Below are 22,989 nucleotides of genomic sequence, written 5' to 3' on the forward strand. Positions count from 1 at the left end.
CAGTCAAAAGTTATGAGGTGACAAACAACAATCGACTTTTTTCGGCTTCTTAATATAAATAACTGGCTGTGCCCCGCGGTTTTACCAGCAATACTGCGCTCCTGTTGGTCTTAGCGTGATGATATTATATAGCATATAGCCTCGATAAATGGGCTATATAACACCGAAAGAATGTTTCAAATCAGATCAGAAGTTCCTGAGATTAGCGCGTTCAAACAAACTCTTCAGCTTTATAATATTAGTATAGATACCGATATAAAAGAATAAGTTTTTAATTATGAGGGTATGTAAAATAAAAAACAAAATTATCCAGAATAATAATAATTTTATTAATACAAATGGAAGTAACACAATTTCTCAAAATTTTAACAATTTTAATTTTACAATACAAAAATGTGTGCGTGTACTAGTGTACACACGTAAGAAGTGAAACTTCTTTATGACCTTATTTTTTCAAAAAATAATTTACTATATGCAAATACGTCGAATCACGCGTGATGGGGATAAGAAAAAGATGGCGCGTAACGGAAAAATGTTACACTAAATTTTTTTCCAACCCCGATAAAGAAGTTTCACTTCAAAAATACACTTTTTAGAGTTTACAAGGTACAGTTTAAAAAATCATTATTATAAGTGAGTAGAGTAGAGCCATTTTAATAGGCAACATTTGACAGACAAAATTCCACAACGTAACCTAGTAACGACGACATAGAATAACATGATATTTCGTTTTGTTAGAACTGCACATTTGCTTAACTTTTTTCAATTACGATTACATATTTATAATAATAATGACCGATACAAGTTATTTTAAGTTTTGATTTTACTGATAAAACCATTCTAAACATAATAATCAATTTCTAATTTAAAGAACTGACGTCACTACAATTTTGTGTCAATAAATCTTTTTTCTTTTTAAATACCAGAAACGTTACTCTAAAAATCGAAATCTGACATCTAGAATCGAATGCATTGATTACTTGTGAAAATAAATCATCATAAATCAATAAATGCGTTGTGTTTTTTAATTATGTATTATACTTGTCTTATTTTGCTCTTTTTTACGAAAGAAAGTATACTATTGGGACAGGGATTCGCCTGATGAATTTTAAAATTTACATGTGTTTCAAGTTCGATTGACAAATGTTTCAAGTCCGTATCGATTAATAATTCACTCGATGTTTTTAAGAAGGTTACCTCTCTTTGAGGATAAATTTGATAGACGTCAAATGTTGCATATTAAATTGGCTGGACTATAATTAGGTACACGAATAATAAATTCATGAAACTGAATATGTATTCTTAATATCCATATTTTAATGTATAACTATTTTTAAAGACCTTTTTCTAAAAAAAATTTGCTTTATACGGGTGTCCCACTATTGGTATACTATGCGCGAAGGGGCTTGTAGTTTCGCATACACTGATCACGTAAATAATACTTAAACAACAAAATGACATAAAAAAATTTTGCTAAATTTTTCCTGAAAATCCATGTTCTCTTCTAGCTTCGCGCAGCCGGCAGATACCGCTTCGCTTCGTGAACAATTTGTCTATGAAAACACAATCTTAAACGATAGCTTACGTGTTGGTGGCAAAATAGGGCGGGTTGCTTGTTATGGGTGTACACAAGAACACATATATTTGAAAAAAAAATCTGTGTCTGGAATTTTATAAGTATTTTTTACGCACTCAGTATGCAAAACTATATACTCCTTTGAGCTTAGTATACCCATAGTGGGACACCCTGTATACATAATATCAAAATGGTTTTCATAATAAACTAAAATATATAACTAAAAATATATATTTTCTTTTTTTAACACGCTTTTATTATCTTCACCTGTATGTTTGTATGTAACCGACTCCTTTACTCGATTTTGACCCACTTTAAACGGACAGATTTAATTCAAACTTTGTACACTTATCAAGGATCGGTGCCAATATAATAATTATTATTTTAGGCATGTTTTTAAATTTTAAGTGAAACTTCTTTGCGCGTTGAGAGTAAAATTTCACGTTCATAGCAATACCGTCATGGAGTAAGGCGACGATTTTGGTACCTTTGAATCTTGCCAAGAAGTTTCACTTCTGACATCCGCTCTTTTTAAACTATACTTATTCTAATATATATACGGTTTGTCCTGACCGTTCATCTGTTGGTCTATCCAGTTATATAAATTTGGTATGTTAGCGTATACCCCTGGAACATCTTTATGGCCACACTGCAGACCATAGGCCACCAGACCATAGACCACATACCTTGTATCATCGCCCTTTATCTGAAATTAAAAATATATTATTAAAAATACAAAAAAAAAACCTTTTTGTTTAATTTTTGTCTGTTTATCTGTATGTATGTTCGGGCTAAACCCAAAAATTACTGTATTTACTTCAAATTTGGTACAGAGATATCTTGAGACCTGAGGAACGACATGGGATAGGTTTTATCCCGGAAATCCCACGGGAACGGGAACTATGCGGGATTTTCTTTGACTAAGTGGGCGAAGCCGCTGGCGAACAGCTGGTAGGCTATATAGTAATAGTAGTCAGTAGTAGTGTGTAGTAGTAATTTTCATGAATATCAGTTCAGCCGTTTCGGATGAGTATTGTAACTTACGTACGTAACGTATAGTTCTTAGAATTTTTGTCTGTGTGTCTGTATGTATGTTCGGGCTAAACTCAAAAATTACTGCATGGATTTATTTCAAATTTAGTACATAGCTAGTAAAAAATAACTTACTTCTTCAGTACAAACGAGGGGTGAACCCCCATCCCCCTTGCAAGTATCCACCCCCTCTTTACCCCCCGCACATACAAACGATTCGTGCAATTTAAACAGCGGTCCAAAACGTTCCTTTTGCATTTGTCGCTCACAAGTTGAATGGTCTACTAGATTTAGTCTCACCTGAAATTTTAATAAAAAATAATTTAAAATTTATACTAATATTATAAAGCTGAAGAGTTTGTTTGAACGCGCTAATCTCAGGAACTACTGGGCCGATTAGAAAAATTCTTTCGGTGTCACCGCGGCTGTACACACTCGTCGAGAGCCTCTCGCCGAGAGCCTCGGCCGAAAAGACTCTCGTCGAGAGCATGCCTGTACACACTTGTTCTAACATTTGAACTGAAGACTTACACGAGAATGGACGTAGAAACAGCTGCTGCTATTTGTCTTTGTGCCGTGAGCTATTATAATTTTTTAAACATTTACTATAAAAAAATTTCTCAAACCATGGAGAAAAAGAAGATGGTGGATGATTACTATGCACCGCAGTAGAAACAGGGAAATAAATATAAAAACTTCCTGAATAGTTAATGTATTTTATTGTATTTTTAAGGAATCAATAGAAACGCTTCATTGTTTCAGAAGTACAATGGAAAATCAATTGGCTGAGTTGGTGGTAGAACCTTCTGGCCAATTTAAAATAAATCCATAAAAAATAAGTTCCATAAAAAAGGTTCTTCTGTTTGATAGCACTCCAAAAACTGTAATTCTCGTTCATTAGACCACATAGTGAAACACGTGCGTTCATAAATAACGTCAGCGAGCAACTAACTGAACAAGTGTGTACATGCTCGCTCTCGTTTTCCTCGCGAGACTCAACGAGACCCTTTGACTCGGGCGCAAAAAACCGACCAGTAACCGAGACAACCGAGGCGAGACACGAGAGAGCGAGACAAGACGAATGCCACCATGTACATACTCGTTCTCGGCCTGTCTCGGTGTGTCTCGGCGAGTGTGTACAGCCGGCATTAGATAGCCTATTTATCGAGGAAGGTTATATATTATCATCACGCTAAGACCAACAGGAGCCACGCGGGTGAAACCGCACGGCGCAGCTAGTTATTAAATAAAATCTGTAATTATCACTAAGAAAAAGGGCAGAAAAAACGGGTGAGACATTTAGAAATTAAAAGCTATAACGAACGGGGAGAATCAGGCCTTAGTACTAGGCCTTAGTGACCACGTTCGCTGTTCATATATTGAATAAATCGTATTCTTTCCTTAAGTCTTTAATTTCTCAATGTACACAAGAAAATATTAAGGGCGAGAAATTTTTTAACAATAAAAAAATATTTTAAATAACGAGGCGGGATTCGAACCCGGGTCTTTCGCCTTGCCAGGGCGATGCCTGATCTTTCGGCCACCCATGAACCCGCCAAAGTAAACGAATCCATTTCATTCTTTTGCCGCCCCATGATCGACTTTTTCTTTTCTTTAAAAATATTTTTTTTTAAATGAAACTTCTTTAGGCGCGTTAAGAGTAAAATTTCAAGGTCGCGTCATGGCAATACCGCCACATCAAGGCGACTATTTTGATATCTTTGAATATTGCCAAAGTTCCACTTCTGACACGTGCTCGGCACACACGCACTGTATTTTTTTGCATTTGACAACACAACCACACATAAAAAAAGACGGGTTGCACTGGGGGAGTGCCGGCAGAAGTGAAAACTTGATTATTAACGTTGAGCATGTTTGATATTTTGGAATGGTATCCGTCTTACGCTTTTTCGATCAGGTCACGTGTCCTGACGCGAGTTTAAGATTTTATACCCATTACAGAAAAAGTGCTCAACGCCGCTAAAGAAGTTTTCACTTCAAAAATTGTAAAAATTACCTTTTTCAATATAATAGCATCCGCGTAGTTTTTGTCAATCTCCTTCCCCCAGCCCATCGCGAAGCATGTGACGTCATTTCCGGGCAGAGTTTTGCCGAGACACCCTATTCCGATGTTTGGGGTTAAATCGAAGGGTTTCTCTAGGGATAATAATGCTATATCGTTGTATAGAGATGCTGAAATATTAAAAAAAATATTATAGTATACAATTTATATTAAAATTTATACATAAATAATATCTATCTAATATATATTATAAAGGCGAAAGTTTGTATGGATGTATGGATGTTTGTTACTCTTTCACGTAAAAACTACTGAACCGATTACAATGAAATTTAGCACAGATATAGAGGGTAACTTGGATTAACACATAGGATAGGTTTTATCCCGGAAATGCCAAGGGAACGGGAACTATGCGGGTTTTCCTTTGCAAACGCGGGCGAAGCCGCAGGCGGAAATCTAGTTTATACTAATACTAGCTGTGCCACGCGGTTTCACCCGCATTGCTACGTTCTTATTGGTCCTAACGTGATGATATATAACCTATAGCCTTCCTCGATAAATAGGCTATCTAACACCGAAAGAATTTTTCAAATCGGACCAGTAGTTCCTGAGATTAGCGCGTTCAAACAAACTCTTCAGCTTCATAATATTAATAGATTAAAAAACCTCCAAAGTAAATAAAAAGAGCATGTATGCCGAGCACACGTGTCAGAAGTGAAACTGACCATAAAATATACCAAAATCGTTGCCTTACTCCATGGCGTGACGGTATTGCCCTGACGCGACTTGAAATTTTACTCTCAACGCGCCTAAAGAAGTTTCACTTCAAAAATTGACTTACCCCTAAAATAGTTTTCGTGAATTGTAATTTCCTTCACGTTTCTCTCTTGGTGTGAAAATTGTTCCTTTGTTGTTTGCGTGTCGTATTCACCCGCGCGACATTTTATCTGTAAACATAATACAAAAAAGACGTGTGTCACTCGGGGACTGCCGCGGTAAAGCTAAATATTGCATGCTATGCCTTCAAGCCACACCTCCGCGCCCGTCCCCGTGGGGAGCGTGAGGTTTTTTCGTTACGGTATTTCTGGGTTCAGTCCCCGCGCTCAAGGCCCGCGATAGAAGCTATGCAATAGCTTAATAACTACATTATTAAACGACATTAAAAACGGAATCGTAAAAAGAATTTTTCAAATCGGACCAGTAGTTCCCGAGATAAGCGCGTTCAAACAAACAAACAAACTCTTCAGCTTATATAAGTACTAGTGGTCCGCCCCGGCTTCGCCCGTGGTACATATTTCGCAATAAAAGGTAGCCTATGTCCTTTCTCGGGTATCAAAATATCTCCATACCAAATTTCATGCAAATTGGTTCAGTAGTTTAGGCGTGATTGAGTAACAGACAGACAGAAAGAGTTACTTTCGCAATTATTATATTAGTATGGATAGATATACTATACCTCTGAAGGTTCCAACTTGGCTACTTTATGGGCTACAGTCAATACATAAGATGGATGAATTAAAACAGCGCCGCCGACATAATCCCTTGGAGACCAAACATCATTTATATTATTTTGCCTGAAATATAAAAAATAAATTAACAAAAACATCAAAAATTTGAAAAAAAAAAGATCGCGTGTTTTTTTTTTTTCATTTATAAGGCATTTGTATGCTAAGTATATGCTTCGCGTCAATGCAAAACCGTCACGTCATGGAGTAAGGCGACGTGTGACAGAACACCGAAATAATTTTACAAATAGGACCAGTAGTTCCTGAGAATAACGCGTACAAACAAACTCTTCAGCTTTATAATATTAGTATAGATATTTGTGACTACATGTATTTTATTTCAAAAACCTAACCCCTTTATATCGCAGTCGGTTAACTTACTTAATTATAGCGACCATAAAAGGGAAATCCCCGTAGTTCGCATATACACTGTTTTCAGCCACTTCCCTTGTTGTTGTTTTAAATGCTCTAATTTTCGGATTATTCCAGCCACACCCTGAAAAATAACATAACTTATATCTTCTTCTTCTTCTTATATATAAAAATGAATCGCAAAATGTGTTGGTAAGCGCATAACTCGAGAACGGCTGAACCGATTTCGATAATTCTTTTTTATTATATTCCTTGAAGTACGAGGATGGTTCTTATGTAGAGAAAACGTAAACATGTACCACGGGCGAAGCCGGGGCGGACCGCTAGTAGTTTAAAAAACTAATAAACACGCTTTTAGTTCGGTTTTCTATAAAAAGCGTGTTTTTTTTTAACTATTATTTATTTTATCAAATTAGTGTATTGTCATCGGTCCTCAATAAATCTACAAAGTTTGAACGAAATCTGGCCGTTTAAAGTGGGTCAAAAAGCGTGTAAAAAAAGTACAATAATGCAACTTAAAAAACTGAAGCAAATAAAGAATAAACACAAATCGAATTATCCTACTCCAACTAATCCCTACTAATATTATAAATGCGAAAGTAATTCTTCTATCTGTCTGTCTGTTACGCTTTCCCGCTTAAACCTCTCAACCGATTTTGATGAAATTTGGCACAGACAATCTTTAGACCCTGAGAAAGAATATAGGCTACCTTTTATCAAAACACCACGCGGGCGAATCCGCGGGCGGAAGCTAGTTATCTATAATAGTTTAGGTAAAGATTATAATTGAGATAATCATACTAACCTGTAGGGTTTAACGACCCATCCTTGGAGGAATTAGTTACAGATGCGTTTGACAAAAGGCTATTGAGCCATTTATTAGCTTCTTCAGTGGTTTTGGGATCTGGAAGATCAATGTTTTCCCTATCTTAATATACTATTATAAAGGCGAAAGTTTGTAAGTATGGATGTATGGATCTATGGATGTATGGATGTTTGTTACTCTTTCACGTAAAAACTACTGAACCGATTACAATGAAATTTAGCACACATATAGAGGGTAACTTGGATTAACACATAGGATGGGTTTTGTCCCGGAAATCCCACGGGAACGGGAACTATGCGGGTTTTCCTTTGAAAACGCGGGCGAAGCCGCGGGCGGAAATGTAGTAATAGAGAAAGAAAAACATAATAGTAATATTATAAATAAATGCGATAGTTTGCGAGGATGGATGGATGTCTGTTACTCATTTACGTAAATACTACTGAACCGGTTACAATGAAATTTGGTATGTAGGTAGCTGAAGACTCAGAATAAGACATAGGCTTTTTATCCCGGAAATCCCATAGTAACGGGAACTATGAGGGTTTTTCTTTGAAAAGACGCGGGCAGAAAGCTAGTTACCTTTAAAGGGGTTTTACCTGGTAATCCTTCAGATTTTTTATGAACAAACGACGATACAGGCATATCGAAAGCAATCTGTGTATAAGTATCAGCGTCACCTGTAAAATAAAAAATGTGTGCGTGTACTAGTGTACACACGTAAGAAGTGAAACTTCTTTATGACCTTATTTTTCAAAAAATAATTTACTATATGCAACTTTACAGAAATATGTCGAATAACGCGTGGTAGGGATAAGAAAAAGATGGCGCGTATCTGAAAAATGTCACGCGTAACGAAAAAATGATGCACTAAATGTTTTCCAACCCCGATAAAGAAGTTTCACTTCAAAAACCTTATTATCACTTGTAAGGTAAAATAAACATTATTGCAATGGACATAGTGACATATTCATCAAACTTCTGTGAGTTAACTCATAAATAGTAACACAATCATAGAAATCTAAATAACAAGACACATAGAAGTGCTAAAATGTCATAATTCGTATGAAAACCGCTGTCGCCAAAATCAACACATTCAAACCGAAAGCTAAACAGTACACACAAGTAAACTATGCCTTTTATTGGACAGCTTGATTTTAGTGAAAACTAACTTATCTATTAAATTAAGCTTTTGAATATGTATCCTAACGCACGAATTTACGGTTTATTTTAGAATAACATCCCTAAGTATATGAGACTTTTTGCTCCAATACGAACAAACGTGATAATAAGAATGGTCGACTGTGTCATTCATTGTTATTTCGATTACTATGGTGACGCTCGTAATACTTGTAAATATTCTATAATTTTAAGGAAAAACGGCATTATTTCTAAAAAAAAATATTTTCCGATGAAATATTATTCCTTTATAAGTATAATTACAACTTGTGGAAGAATTTCCGCAATGGGAATTGCTGAAACACACCATGTATACACTCATACGTCTCCAGAGCAACTGAACAGTGACGAATGCACTGGTGTTGTGCAAATCACCTGAGTGGCGACAAGGTCACGCACGCTTACGACTTCTAGTGTCTTGTTATTTAGATTTCTATGAACACAATGAATAAGCATTTATTATTTAGCACTTAATAACATCCTTCCTACTATAAAATGTTTATAAATGCGAAAGTATGTGAGGATGTGTATGTGTGTGTATGTTACTCTTTCACGCAAATACTACTGAACCGATTACAATGAAATTTAGCACACATATGTTGTAATTATGTTAGCTATCTTGTCCTGGTGTTTTACAAGTAACCCTTTATATAACTCAAAGGCTGACTGATATAGTGATCTATCAACGTACAGACCAAACCACTGGAGAGATCGGGCTGAAATTTGGCTTGCAGATAGACTTTAGGACGTAGGCATCCGTCCGTTAAGGATTTTGATCAATTCTCACTTCAAATAGGGGATGAAAATTTGTACCATGAAAATTTATCTTTTCCACGCAGGCATGGACCAAAAAATAGTTTTTAGGTCCATGACGCAGGTGAAGCTGCGGGCAACAGCTAGTGTACTTTATGTGTACAAAAGCCAAAATAATCATATTCATATTTATCTGTCTGTTGTTACTACTGCATTTTGAAGAATTTATTTTTGACTATTTTTGAAGTGAAAACTTTTTTAGCGGCGTTGAGCACTTTTTCTGTAATGGGTATAAAATCTTAAACTCGCGTCAGGACACGTGACCTGATCGAAAAAGCGTCGGATGAATATCAAACATGCTCAACGTTAATAATCAAGTTTTCACTTCTGCCGGCACTCCCGGAGTGCAACCCGTCTTTTTTAAATAAAAAAAAAAACTAAATTATGATGTTGTTCATTGTATGTTTGTATACTCACTGTGTAAACTGTTGAATACCTCAGGCACGGGTGTGGTTGTTCTTATTGTCCCGTCGTTGTGTGCACAACATACGTCCAGGTAATGTGCACACACGGAAGACCTGAATTAATAAATAATATAAATACTATTAGCTGCTAGAAATTAAAGACTTTTTAACGGATTTTACAAAGAGCGTGGTCACGGGGGAACTGACCAGGAACCCAGGACCAGTCTCCCCGTGACCACGCTCGCTGTAAAGTGTTCGAAACGTCAGGAAAATAATATAATGAATAAATCGCGTTTAAAATCCGTTTAAAGTCTTTAATTTCTAAATGTTATAATACTCGCGTAAAATAAAACACTAGAAAATACAATTACACCCATATCAAGTCACACTGTAATACTGTATACACGCATCAACAAAGTCTAGGGATATTTGGTATTGCATCAAATATCTCAAAATCTATGGAGAATTTTGTGATATCGCAAATGGAATAGTTATAGCTCATTTCAAGGTCTTTAATAAAAAATTAAAACATTTCAAGATTTTTAAAAAGTTTCCTTTAAAATGTTAATTTTTCTCACCAAGGTGGAAACTTGGATAGTGAGGATCTTCATTTCTTGTCTGAAAACTATAAATTTTGACTGAAATTGGCCATGTTTTTTCCAAAAAATTAATTATAAATAAACGCGAGAAAAATTGTATATGTATTCTAAATGTATTCCATGGTTGTAAGATCACGCGTTTACTGTACCAAGGAGGTCAAAAAATACTTTACCTGAGGTCCAAAAGATCGGAACCATCGTCTATAATTGTGAGAGACGACTCGTCACATTGGAAATACGGCACGCATTCTCCTTTTGATCCATCTTGTAGAGTACATGGCATGGACGCACCTGGAAAGTGTAGTTAGGAGTTATTAGAAATAAGTTGGTACATAGGTGGGTGTGAAGTCCCGTATCCCCGTAGTGGGGTAAGGGGCAGATGCATTATGCATACATCTGTTTCACTGATCGATTTTCTTTAGGGACAAGTAGGTGATCAGCCTTCTGCGTCCTGCCAGACCGAGACATTTTTTTTTCTTCGTCTCCACCGGGAATCGAACCCAGGACCCTCGGTTCTACGCTCACGCGTCAACCACTGTACCAAGGAGGCGGTCAAGTTGGTAGGTACTTGGTAGTTATTAATTTGGAGTACGTAGTTAGTAGTTAGAAGTGAAAGAATTTTTCAAATCAAACCAGTAGTTTTTAATATTAGCACGCACAAACAAACTCTTCAGTCCGTATTTTAGTGAGGACATAGATTTAAAATGTTTTTTATATTGTTATATTTTTTATATTTATATTTTATATTTTTTGCTCACACACTACATCTTATTGTTATTGACGACGCGGTTGGCGCAGTGGTAAAGTAACTGCCTACTGAGCCGACGGTCCCGGGTTCGATCCCCGGTCAGGGCAAATATTTGTGTGATGAACTCAATTATTTGTTCTTGGGTCTGGGTGTTATTATCTATATATGTATTTATTAAATACTAGCGGTCCGCCCCGGCTTCGCCCGTGGTACATATTTACGTTTTCTCTACATAAAAACCATCCTCGTGCTTCAAGGAATATAATAAAAAAAAGAATTATCGAAATCGGTTCAGCCGTTCTCGAGTTATGCGCTTACCAACACATTTTGGATTCATTTTTATATATAAGATTATATTTATCGTCGCCTAGTACCCACAACACAAGCCTTAATTGAGCTTACTGTGGGACTAGGGCGATTTGTGTAATAATGTCCTATAATATTTATTTATTTATTTATTTTATATTGGTGTACCTTGTAATATGTTCTATTTAATGTATGATTATCTGTAAGGTACCTTGTACAAATAAATAAATATAATAAATAAATTAGACTTGCTTGCTCCATTCCTGTTGGTCTTAGCGTGATGCCTATAGCCTTCCCCAATAATTGGGCTATCTAAAACTGAAAGAATTTTCCAAATCGAACCAGTAGTTTCTGATATTAGCACATTCTAGCAAGCAAACTCTTCAGTCCGTATTTTTATAAGGACATAGATTTGAAATTAGTTAAAAATTCTTTACAGTATTTTCTCTACTGCACGCTCGCTGCAAAGTGAGCGAAAACGTCGGGATTATAATATAATGAATAAATCGTGTTTAAAATCCGTTAAAAGTCCTTAATTTCTAAGTTTACCTGTAACAGGATCTAAGTTAGGACCGCCTCTACTCGAAGCTTGTGGCTTGCATAGTATAAAAGGCAGGGACACTAGTAACACCACACAGAGCCTGAAATTCAAATTATAAGCACCTTTTGATATTTATATAATATCCTTATATCATCTCTACATAGTATAAAACAAAGTCGCTTTCTCTGTCCCTATATCCCTATGTATGCTTAAATCTTTAAAATTACGCAACGGATTTTGATCATTGAGATAATATTAATAGGAGACGACACCGCCTACATCACTTATGTTCCACTCAACATACGTCATGTGACGTATGTTGAGCGGTATTTTTTAATGGTTTTAAAGTGAAACGCATCAAACATGCCTTCGTGTGTGTTACGATATTGCACAAATAATACAAATAATACGGAAAAGTGCAAAGGAATAACTTTCATCGTTAAGTACCTAACTAAATAATAATTTTTAAAACTTAGTTAGAGCAAAAAAATGGCGCACAGATTTTGTTCGTGGTGTCTCCTCCATACGTAGTAATATTATCTCAATGATTTTGATACGGTTTTTTTTAATAGATGGAGTGATTTAGGAGGAAGGTTTTAGTATATAATTTGTTAAAGTTGTGCCGGAAAGCTAGTCTATAATCTAATATATATTATAAAGGCGAAAGTTTGTAAGGATGTATGGATGTTTGTTACTCTTTCACGTAAAAACTACTGAACCGATTACAATGAAATTTAGCACACATATAGAGGGTAACTTGGTTTAACACATAGGATAGGTTTTATCCCGGAAATCCCACGGGAACGGGAACTATGCGGGTTTTCCTTTGAAAACGCGGGCGAAGCCGCGGGAGGAAATCTAGTATAAAATAAATTGCAAAATGTGATGGTATGCAAAACTCAAGAACGGCAGAACCGATTTTGTCAATTATTATTTTTAAATATTATATTCCTTGAAGTACGAGGATGGTTCTTATGGAGTGAAAACGTAAAAATCATAATTATATTTTAAGAAAAACTAAACCACCGTCAAATGGTCAGAACTGGACTAAATTTAAAGGCACTAGCTTTCAAATAAAAAAATAATCATCCAAATCCGTTTACTCAGTTAAAAGTTAAAAGTTCAAATTCTTTATCCGGCACAATAATAAACTATAAATAACAACTTAATACAAAACATGACCACGAGAGATAACAAGGAAAAACTTGATGCGCACAGCGCGATGGGAAACCCGTTTTAAGATTATAATATTACCACTCACCTTGACATCTTAATGACACGACCTCCCCCTTTGAAGTCCGAGACCAGACTGACCAAGATATCTAACTCTTAAGTATTTTATAAAAGTTATTCTGCTATCTCCTGGGCTGTATTATGACCTCTTATTTTTTAATTCAACTAGCGGTCCGCCCCGGCTTCGCCCGTGGTACATGTTTACGTTTTCTCTACATAAGAACCATCCTCGTACTTCAAGGAATATAATAAAAAAAGAATTATCGAAATCGGTTCAGCCGTTCTCGAGTTATGCGCTTACCAACACATTTTGCGATTCATCTTCTTATATATAAAATTCTCGTGTCACAATGTTAGTCTGCATACTCCTCCGAAACGGGTGGACCGATTCTCATGAAATTTTCTGTGCATATCGGGTAAGTCTGAGAATCGGCCAACATCTATTTTTCATATGTACCACGGGCGAAGCCGGGGCGGACCGCTAGTTTTTATATATAAAGAAGATTATGATGGCAATAACCAGTCGTGGTTAATTATCATTTAATGTGTCTGGAAATAAGAGATCATAGTACGGCTCCTTTGCATAAAATCTTTACTTTAAAATTATAAAGCTGAAGAGTTTGTTTGTTTGAACGCGCTAATCTCAGGAACTACAGGTCCGATTTTATATTTTGGTGTTAGATAGCCTATTATATAGATTATCGAGGAAGGCTGTAGGCTATATATCATCACGCTAAAACCTACAGGAGCGGAGCAATGCGGGTAAAACCACAGACCAGAGCTATTTCATAAATCTATCCTAATATTATAAAGCTTAAGTTTGTTTGTTTGAACGCGCTAATCTACGCGCTAATCCGATTTGAAAAATTCTTTCAGTCTTAGATAGCCCTTTTATCGAGGAAGGTCAAAACCGCTGTGTCATTATAGTAATAATTAAAAAAAAATTGCAATGCTTCTGCGGTCTCTGATTATTCTTTTTCTTCCATCTCCTAATTTTACAAACTATCTGGATCTGAAATATTAACATTTTTAGTATAGATACAATATAATAAACATTATTTTAGGTTATCCATTTGTAAACAGTCTAATCTAAGGTCATATTATTATATCAGCTGTGCCCCGCGGGTTTACCAATTTGAATGTAGTTAGATATAAGTTACATATTAGGCCCTGCGCAGACGACAGACTATCCGTGACGCACTTTTTAGTCTGTGAAAATAGAACCTATGAAATTATATGCAGTAACGCACACGACGCGCAAAAAGTCCGGCGCACAAAAAATCCGTGTAATTCGGGCAGACCGCACCGCGCCGCTCCGCACAAAAGTGTGTGAAAAGAATTGAACGTTTGCTTCAACGCGCGCTAACGCAGACGGCGCACACTTTACACGATTTCCATAGCGTCTACGTCCCTACAGCTCTGCCGACAAAATGATCGAAGATGTGCGTCGTGTGCGTTGAGTCTGTGAAAAATCCGCGACCGACTTTTTGCGCGCCATGCAGACTTTTTGTGCGCCGCAGACTCGATCGCACAAAAAGTGTGCCGTCTGCGCAGGGCCTTATGTAAATTTATTGACATTATTTTAAAAGAGCAACTATGGAGTTTCTTGCCGATTCTTCTCCATAGATACTGCTTTCCGAATCGGTGGTAAATGTTAAAAATACTATGTAATGACGATTCGAAAGTGCTACTAAATAGTAGTCTAATTGAATAAATGAATGTTTGAGTTTGAGTTGAGTTTGATTGCCTCCTTTGAATGGTGGTTGACGCGTGAGCGTAGCACCGAGGGGTCCTGGGTTCGATTTCCGGTGGAAACGAAGAAAAAAAATGCTCGGTCTGGCAGGACACAGAAGGTTGATCACCTACTTGTCCCTAAAGAAAATTGATCAGTGAAACAGATGTATAATGCATCTGCCCCATACCCCACTAGGGGACATGGGACTTCACTTTTTTTGTGCCATGCAGTTTTACCTATTGCCTATTCGTCTTAGCATGATGATATACAATATATAGCCTATAGCCTTCCTCAATAAAGGGACTATCTAATAGTGAAATATATTTTTTTTCGGGATAATTTTCACACACGGCACGATCTGATCCCATACTAAGCTTTCGCTTGTGTTATGGAAACCAGATGGCTGATAAACATACATACATAAATTTAAATAAATACTTATGTAGATAATTAACCCCCAGACACAGAGCAAACATCTATGTTCATCACACAAATATTTGCCCCGGGTGGGAATCAACCCACAACCAGTGGCAGAAGGCACCCTGCCAACCAAGCCAACCGGCCAGTCAGTCAAATAATTTTTCAAATTGAAACTGTGGTTCCTGTGATTAGCATATTTATACAAAGACAACAGCTTAATAATATTAGAATAGATATTTATGTTTTTGCAGTTAAAAAGAAACACATAACACATAATCTAAAACTTAACAAAATCATATAGTAAAACCTTCCTCTCAAACTAATCTATTGAAAAACAGCATCAAAATCTGTTGCATAGTTTAAAAGGTCTAAGCATACACAGATAGACAGCAGGAAGCGAGTTTTATATGTAGTATTTTTTTTTTGTTTTAATAGATTCAATAATATTATGTCTGAGTTAACACAATAGTGAAATATAATTTATGTGTTAAGAAAACTGAAATAATAATTAAAGCATTCTAGTTACTTTGTTCTAGAAATTAAGTTAACTAGAAACCTACATTTACTTTTATAATATACAACAACTAGCTTTCACAGCAGACATTGTTCTGCCTTATTCTTATAACTTAGGGGATAACAAATAGATGCTGACTGACGATCCTACTAATATTATAAATGCAAAAGTTTGTGAGGATGGATGTATGTGTGTATGTTTGTTACTCTTTCACGCGAATACTACTGAAACCGATTACAATGAAATTTAGCAGACATATGAAGGGTAACTTGGATTAACACATAGGATAGGTTTTATCCCGGAAAACCCAGGTGAACAGGAACTATGCGGGTTCTTCTTAAAAACGCGGAAAGCTAGTAATTTTATATATTAGCCTAGCTGATGGTAGATGTTGTCCTGTTTTTGCAAAAATTGTCAATGTTATTTATATTATTATTATGTTTTTTGCATTTTCTTCAATTTTGGTGCAAACTTCTTGAGTTTCTTTTAACATAAGATCCTTCTCCTGACAATAACAAACACATCAAAATAAGAATTATCGAAATAGGTCTTACCATTCATGTGTGATGCTGTGACCAAGGGAAACAGGGATTCATTGTATATTAGACTAGCTGTTCCACGCGGTTTCACCCGCATTGCTCCGCTCATGTTGGTCTTAGCGTGATGATAAATAGCCTATAGCCTTCCTCGATAAATGGGCTATCTAACACCGAAAGAATTTTTCAAATCGGACCAGTAGTTCCTGAGATTAGCGCGATCAAACAAACAAACTCTTCAGCTTTATAATATTAGTACAGATTATCAGGACACATTTCTAGTCTTCCGTTACATCCACAAGAACCCAGCCTTTGATTGATCATTCTGTAACAAAAAAGATTTGAAAATTAAGATTATTCTTTTTTAGATATATATTATTATGTTGGTAATTTTATTTTTTTCGCTATCCTTATACTTCTTACATTTCCTTTCCTACAAGGTTGCCTGGCAGATTGCTGTGTAGCAAGGTTGGCTATTGTGCAAAATATTTGTACCTACTGGATTTTCTTATATTAAGTATTTTGTACAATAAAGTATAATATTTTACTTTCTCAGTTTTCAGGCAGTACAGCCTTTTATCTCAATCGCTAAAACTAACAAAATTAAGTTTGAAAAATCAGATGTTTTGCGCGAAGTGACAGTAGTACCCACCTCAACGCTTCGCTTATGAGGCGTGCAATATGAATGTCACTTACCGTATCATTTAATTATTATACCTCGATTATTTTCCCTTTTCTACAAATGTGGACTCATCATAGAATACAATTACTCCTAGCGACTCATTGATTTGGATCTTTTCTTTGTTTCTTATTTTGACCTTTGTAGATAACAATATTTGAAATTTTTCTATCATTTCTATACATTGGTTGTACATAGAAGGCATAATATTTGCCTCTCTTTTTATGTTTTTATTAGGAAATAGGATCTTGATGAAAATTGAAATTTGCAAAATACAACGGTAAAAAGCAGTGATGGCAACTGTTATAAAACTTTCCCCGTAAAGCAATTTTTTTTAAACATGTACAAACCAATAACTTTTAAAGAATAATTATCCAATTATGTCCGAAGCACAGGTCCGAAGCATAAGTTATTAAAAAAATAAAAGATAGGTACATATATAGCAACTAACTTTAATAGCGATTCTCCTAGTGGTACCTATTTGTATAAAGATATAACATAGAGCTTCCTCGATAAATGGACTATAAATCAATGCTATGCATTGCTACAATTTATACAGAAATTAAAAATTTGGAAAATCCAAAAGTGCACGCCTCATAATTTTTTTTTAATAAATATTTATTAATTATTATTTTTGTTTATTTAATAACAATTAAACCACATCGAATCAGACCCTGAAAAATGAAAGGGTTCTATTCCTGAGCATACTCAAGCGTAAGAGAAAAAAAAAGACTCGATTAGTAAAGTATTTCGGTCGCTATCGTGTTAACAAGAAAAAGGATCCGCACATACAGACACACGGACGTCCAAGACAGAACTTTTTTAAACTGTTTTTTAACTAGTTTAAATAACAAAAATGACATCAAAAATATCATGAACGTTAAAAATAGTGTTTTTTCTTAATATGTGTGTGTATGTATTATCTTACAAGTGCAATGTATGATACATAAAGACATTTTAAGTTTGAAAAATCAGATGTTTTGCGCGAAGTGACAGTAGTACCCACCTCAACGCTTCGCTTATGAGGCGTGCAAAAAATCAAATCAGCAAAAATTAAATTAGATTATTCCAAAATCTTCTCCTTTATAGATTAAATGATCACCAATTTTGTTTTAATATAAAATGATGGTCGGATAGCTTTTTATTATCAGCACCAGTCTCCCTAAATTTTGCGAAAAACTTAAAGTTGGCAGCACTGGAATGTCACAATATTGACAACATTATTAAAAAAAAAAAAACAATATTGACAACAAAATCGCGAATAAAACGTTTCGTTTCACGTTAAAGATGAAAGTAATATTTATTATTATGTCACACAAAACATATCTTACAACAAAATATTATCCAATTGATCAATCTGATCAATATTTAATATTGACAGTGTATACGTGACTAATAGAATTCGAATTAAATCTATCCGTTTAAAGTGGATTCAGTGTCCGTGTAAATCGAATGCTATGGAGTCAGTTACATACACATTATACAGGTTACATACAAAAATAAAAGTGATGGAATTAAAAGCATGTTTTATTCAACACACCCATAAATAAATATATATCGAATGTATTACAAATCCTGGTGTATGTAAATAATAGGCATGACGAAAGATTTTGAAATCCTCTTCCATAATGTGTGTAAATGTTTACTATACAAGAAAAACCCTATATTTCGGTAATATAATTAAATTTAACGAAGATAAAAGCTATTTTCCAAAAAATATTTATTAACTGTGCCAAAACAGCTCGCAGGTGTCATGGCGTAGGCGTGACGTCACACTTTGGTAAATACGTAATTATTTGTACGCATTGCGAAGAAAATTAAAAAAATATTTATTTAATATGTGTTATAGAAACGAATTTCAAAGTTTATAAGTGGTGTGCAGTATTGCAGTGTGAATCCACATAAAAATAATGCTCAAAAATGTGTTAGTAATTATTTCAAGCGAGAAAATAATAAGAAATGATTGTATAAAGTTGGCGCGGAGAACCCCGAACCATGTATTCGTGAATTCGCAATTAATATCTGTTCTGAGTCGATAAAGCATACGTGAAATAATAAAAATGAATAAAAATGCGTATTCTCAACATATTCATAACAAAAAAAAAACATCTGACGTGAGTTGTTTACTTAAGCGTGACGTCACGCGTGTTTTAGTCAAAATGGCCAACTGCAGTATTTCAATGTTTTATTTTATTGATAATCTCATTAATCTTAATGTTTTTAAGATTTCTAAGTCACTATATGTAATTTATCTATTATACATTTTCCCTTAAAAACACTAATACGATCATTTATGGATACTGTCGTCATGCCTATTATACATATCTACACTTTGTTGCTGTTACCTATAATATATCGTTATATAATATTATAGGTAACAGCAACAGGTTGGTAATAGGGCGTACGCGTTCACGAATTACAATATAATTATGTATATTAAATTCGGGCCAAATGGCCTGACTTTCGTTGGCGTCATTGAACTCAGTCGCGTCTATATATTACTTGCTCTGTGGTCGCGTCTTGTTAACTTGTGTTAACTCTCATCTCGTGTGCGCATGCAAAAACAATCTAAAAATGTCTACTTGTGTCATTGAGATATTATTACTACGTACTATGGAGACGACACCGCCTACTATATGGCTTATCTGCACTCAGTCGTTTGCTCGCTCAATGGCGCGAATGTCACGCTCATTTTTTGTTTGTTTTAAAGTGAAACTCATCAAATATGCCTTCGTGTGTGTTACGATATTGCACAAATAATACGGAAAAGTGCAAAGGAATAAATTTTTCATCGGTATATAAGTAACTAGATAATAATTTTTAAAACTTGGTTCGAACAAAATTTTTGGCGGGCTTCAATTAGCGTCATTTGTCATAGAGTAAAAATTTAAGAAATGGCATTTGGTATGAAAGATGTTTAGTTAGTAATATTACATGACGTAAATTTCAATAGTGGAAAATAATAATTTTACACATTTAGAAAATATTGTTCTGTGGATATTATTTGAAAAAAAGTTTCAATCATGAAAATATGAGAATAAATTACCTACGTATCAATTTTTTTTGTTACATTGATTGGTTTTGAACAGTTTTTTGTTGATTGATAATAAATAGGCAGAATATTTACAAAGTTTCGCCTCTAAGGCGGTGAGTCGATGACATCGCTTAATCTAAGACTCACTAGCCTTTTAAATAGGTAATCGACAATCGACATGATTAAATAATTATTGAATTGAATTTATAACGAAAATCAATTTTTTATTAGAACTAGGATAATACTATTATGTAAACTGTAATATTTATATCTTTATTGAAAAATAATATAAGTAGGTACTTGTTAGAGTTCCGGAGAACAAAACTTCCGGCTTTAATTAAAAATTTATACGTCTACCACAGGTCTACTTTTTATAAGAACAGTCTTTTATTACACCATCAATGTCTATGGCATCACACACCTCTTGTTCAATAGACAAAAATCACATTTACGAAACAGTGTGAACTAAACAACTGAAGATCCATGAATAAAACCAGTGTGACCAGATTTAATTTTACAAAAATACCGAGGCACCTCAAAAAAATACTGAAATATACCGACACATCGGACAGATATACCAATAAAAATACTGATTTTCTTAACACGTTTTATTTATTCATCCTCACAATAAATGTGAAAAACAACGAAAATCGCGTTGTATTTTTATATATTATGATGACAAAAACATCTCCTATTTTGGGGAAATTCCCGAATTATCGAAAGAAAGTCCTCAAAGATTAAGTCGAGTGCAGAAGAGACAATCATTTCACTTGAACCGTATTTGTAATAAAATATCTAGGGATGTAACGATACATGATTTTGCCGATACGATACCGATACCGATATTTGTAATAAAATATCGGCGTTACCGATACCGATATTGATGGCTTGGCAGAAAAATAAATAGTGAATTATGCATAAAAGTTACTAACATTTAACAGAGACTCAACTGTAAATCGTATTCTTTTAAATAACAATGCCGAATCAAAAAAAGTAAACCATTTATTTTAGTATTATTATTTTACAAAGTCAGTTAAACTTTGAGTTATACACATACAATCAGTACCTAATAAAAGTTTACTATTGGTAGAGATTTTTCAGAAAACAAAGTGCGCACGCGCGGGCGGCCTCCCGCATCGTTCATTGGGCGCGGTTTTTTGAATTGTTTGATATCGGTATCGGTTGTTTTATAATCGGCGATACCGATATATCGGCTTGCCGATTATATCGGCCGATATATCGGTATCGGTATCGGTATCGTTACATCCCTAAAAATATCTTATATGTTTAACTACTACCTATTCATCCAACTGAAAACTTCAAAACTAGACGTTGTTTTGAAAATCTTAGATAAACTAGCGGTCCGTCCCGAATTCATCCGGGTAACTGATATTCATGAAACACAACGGATTTCAATGTATGCAATCTGGAAATTACGCTCTATCTAATGGTGCAAACCGCATTAAAATCGGTCCAGCAGTTGTAAAGTTTTAGACGAACATACATTCTGCAACTCTGATTTATACTATGTATTGAATATTGATTGATAATTGTATAGGTAGTATGACAATACTACAACGCCGGCGACGGCCGTCTTTCTTGTCATATCTGTAACTTACTCATCTTTGCTCATAGGTAACATGTATAAATCGGGAAAAGTTCCCAATGTTCGCGTTCCGGGGAATTCCGCAAACATTGTCGCAAAGAAGATCACTCACGACGTTGTTGCCATAACGTCAACCAAAATATACCCAAAAATACTGACTTCCAGCAATATACCTGAAAATATACTGATGTTCGGAAAAATCGATGAAATATACTGAAAAAGTATTAAAATACTGAATCTGGTCACACTGAATAAAACTTTCTTTGAATTGTCAAAGCATCACGTACTTTCTATAATAGCATCTACAGACGCTCCGATTTGGTTGGTGCCAACCATCCGACCACGACCAAATCGGAAAGTGTAGAGAGCGGTCGGTCCGACATAATTATTATTAATATTGGTTTGACGTGGTCGGATGCGCCGGCGATACCGACCAAACCAACTTCCTATCCGATCCAACCAAATTGGAACGTCTGGAAGCTTTGTTCCGACCAAATCGGCTCATTCCATAGAGTAATATAGGTAATTGGCTCATTCAGATTCGCAACGCCGCCGGTGTAGGACGTCAACATGAACGCCGAGGGAGTTACGGTCACCGAACGTGACATATTAATAAAATTGCTGGAACTATATAAAGACTTTCCCTGTTTGTGGGACTTAAGTAACAAAGATTACGCAAATAGAGATGCCAGAAATCAAGCGTATTTTATTATGTTAGAAGTATTAAAAAAAATTGACAGTGCGGCTACATTAAACCTTAAAAAATAAGTTGTAAGAGCCGCATATGACTGTAATTTTCTCTATTTCTATAGTAGAATTTAGCCCATTCTCTTCGTACTATGGTCAACTGACATATTACTCTATGGTCAACTGACAGCTGGAAGGCCAACCGTCGGACAATCTGTGGCAATGTTGGAATGGTTGCCTTGTCGGTTCCGATATGGTTGGCACCAACCAAATCGGAGCGTCTGTAGATACATTAAGGGACGTAGTTAACAATATTGAACTTAATATATATGTAATAGAAGTCATTCTCATTTCTCGCTGATTATAAGTCATAAACAATCCAAGCATAAAATAAAATACGGGGAATCCCCGCAAATCAGTATAGACGGTGTTGCCATTCGCTTCAAAATATCATTCAAAGAAAGGGGATTCCCCGAATTCATCACAGAATAAGTAATGAAAAATGCTCTTCTCAATCGGTCCGAATTTATAATTGCGTTACAAATATGAAAAGGTTCAAATATTTACAAAATATATTTTATTATTATTTATAAATTATTTACTGTGAAATTTTGCCGCCCTCTAAAA

At 35.2% G+C, this 22,989-nt stretch overlaps 1 protein-coding gene across 2 annotated transcripts; it reads right to left on the bottom strand.

Moving 5' to 3' along the window:
- Window positions 1-305: 305 nt before the first annotated feature.
- LOC149475990 (phenoloxidase-activating factor 2-like) lies at window positions 306-16,691 on the bottom strand. 2 transcript variants are annotated; one of them, XM_089713037.1, is made up of 13 exons: window positions 16,375-16,691; window positions 13,180-13,240; window positions 11,927-12,018; window positions 10,497-10,614; window positions 9,738-9,838; window positions 7,928-8,008; window positions 7,311-7,409; window positions 6,515-6,629; window positions 6,085-6,202; window positions 5,470-5,575; window positions 4,626-4,801; window positions 2,744-2,908; window positions 306-2,282 (listed from the first exon to the last, which is right to left on the bottom strand). In XM_089713037.1, the coding sequence occupies exons 1-13, from the start codon at window positions 16,466-16,468 to the stop codon at window positions 2,124-2,126; spliced, it is 1,485 nt and encodes a 494-aa protein (XP_089569163.1). In that variant the 5' UTR covers window positions 16,469-16,691; the 3' UTR covers window positions 306-2,123. The 2 variants fall into 2 exon arrangements, with proteins under 2 accessions (XP_089569163.1, XP_089569164.1); XM_089713038.1 differs by lacking the exon at window positions 13,180-13,240 and having other exon boundaries at window positions 16,375-16,690.
- Window positions 16,692-22,989: the final 6,298 nt, after the last annotated feature.

The sequence above is a fragment of the Colias philodice genome, chromosome 29 (assembly GCF_061535455.1).
Source record: "Colias philodice isolate Cphi_HAF_F1 chromosome 29, ilColPhil1 Martin Lab GWU primary, whole genome shotgun sequence".
Taxonomy (NCBI): Eukaryota; Metazoa; Arthropoda; class Insecta; order Lepidoptera; family Pieridae; genus Colias; species Colias philodice.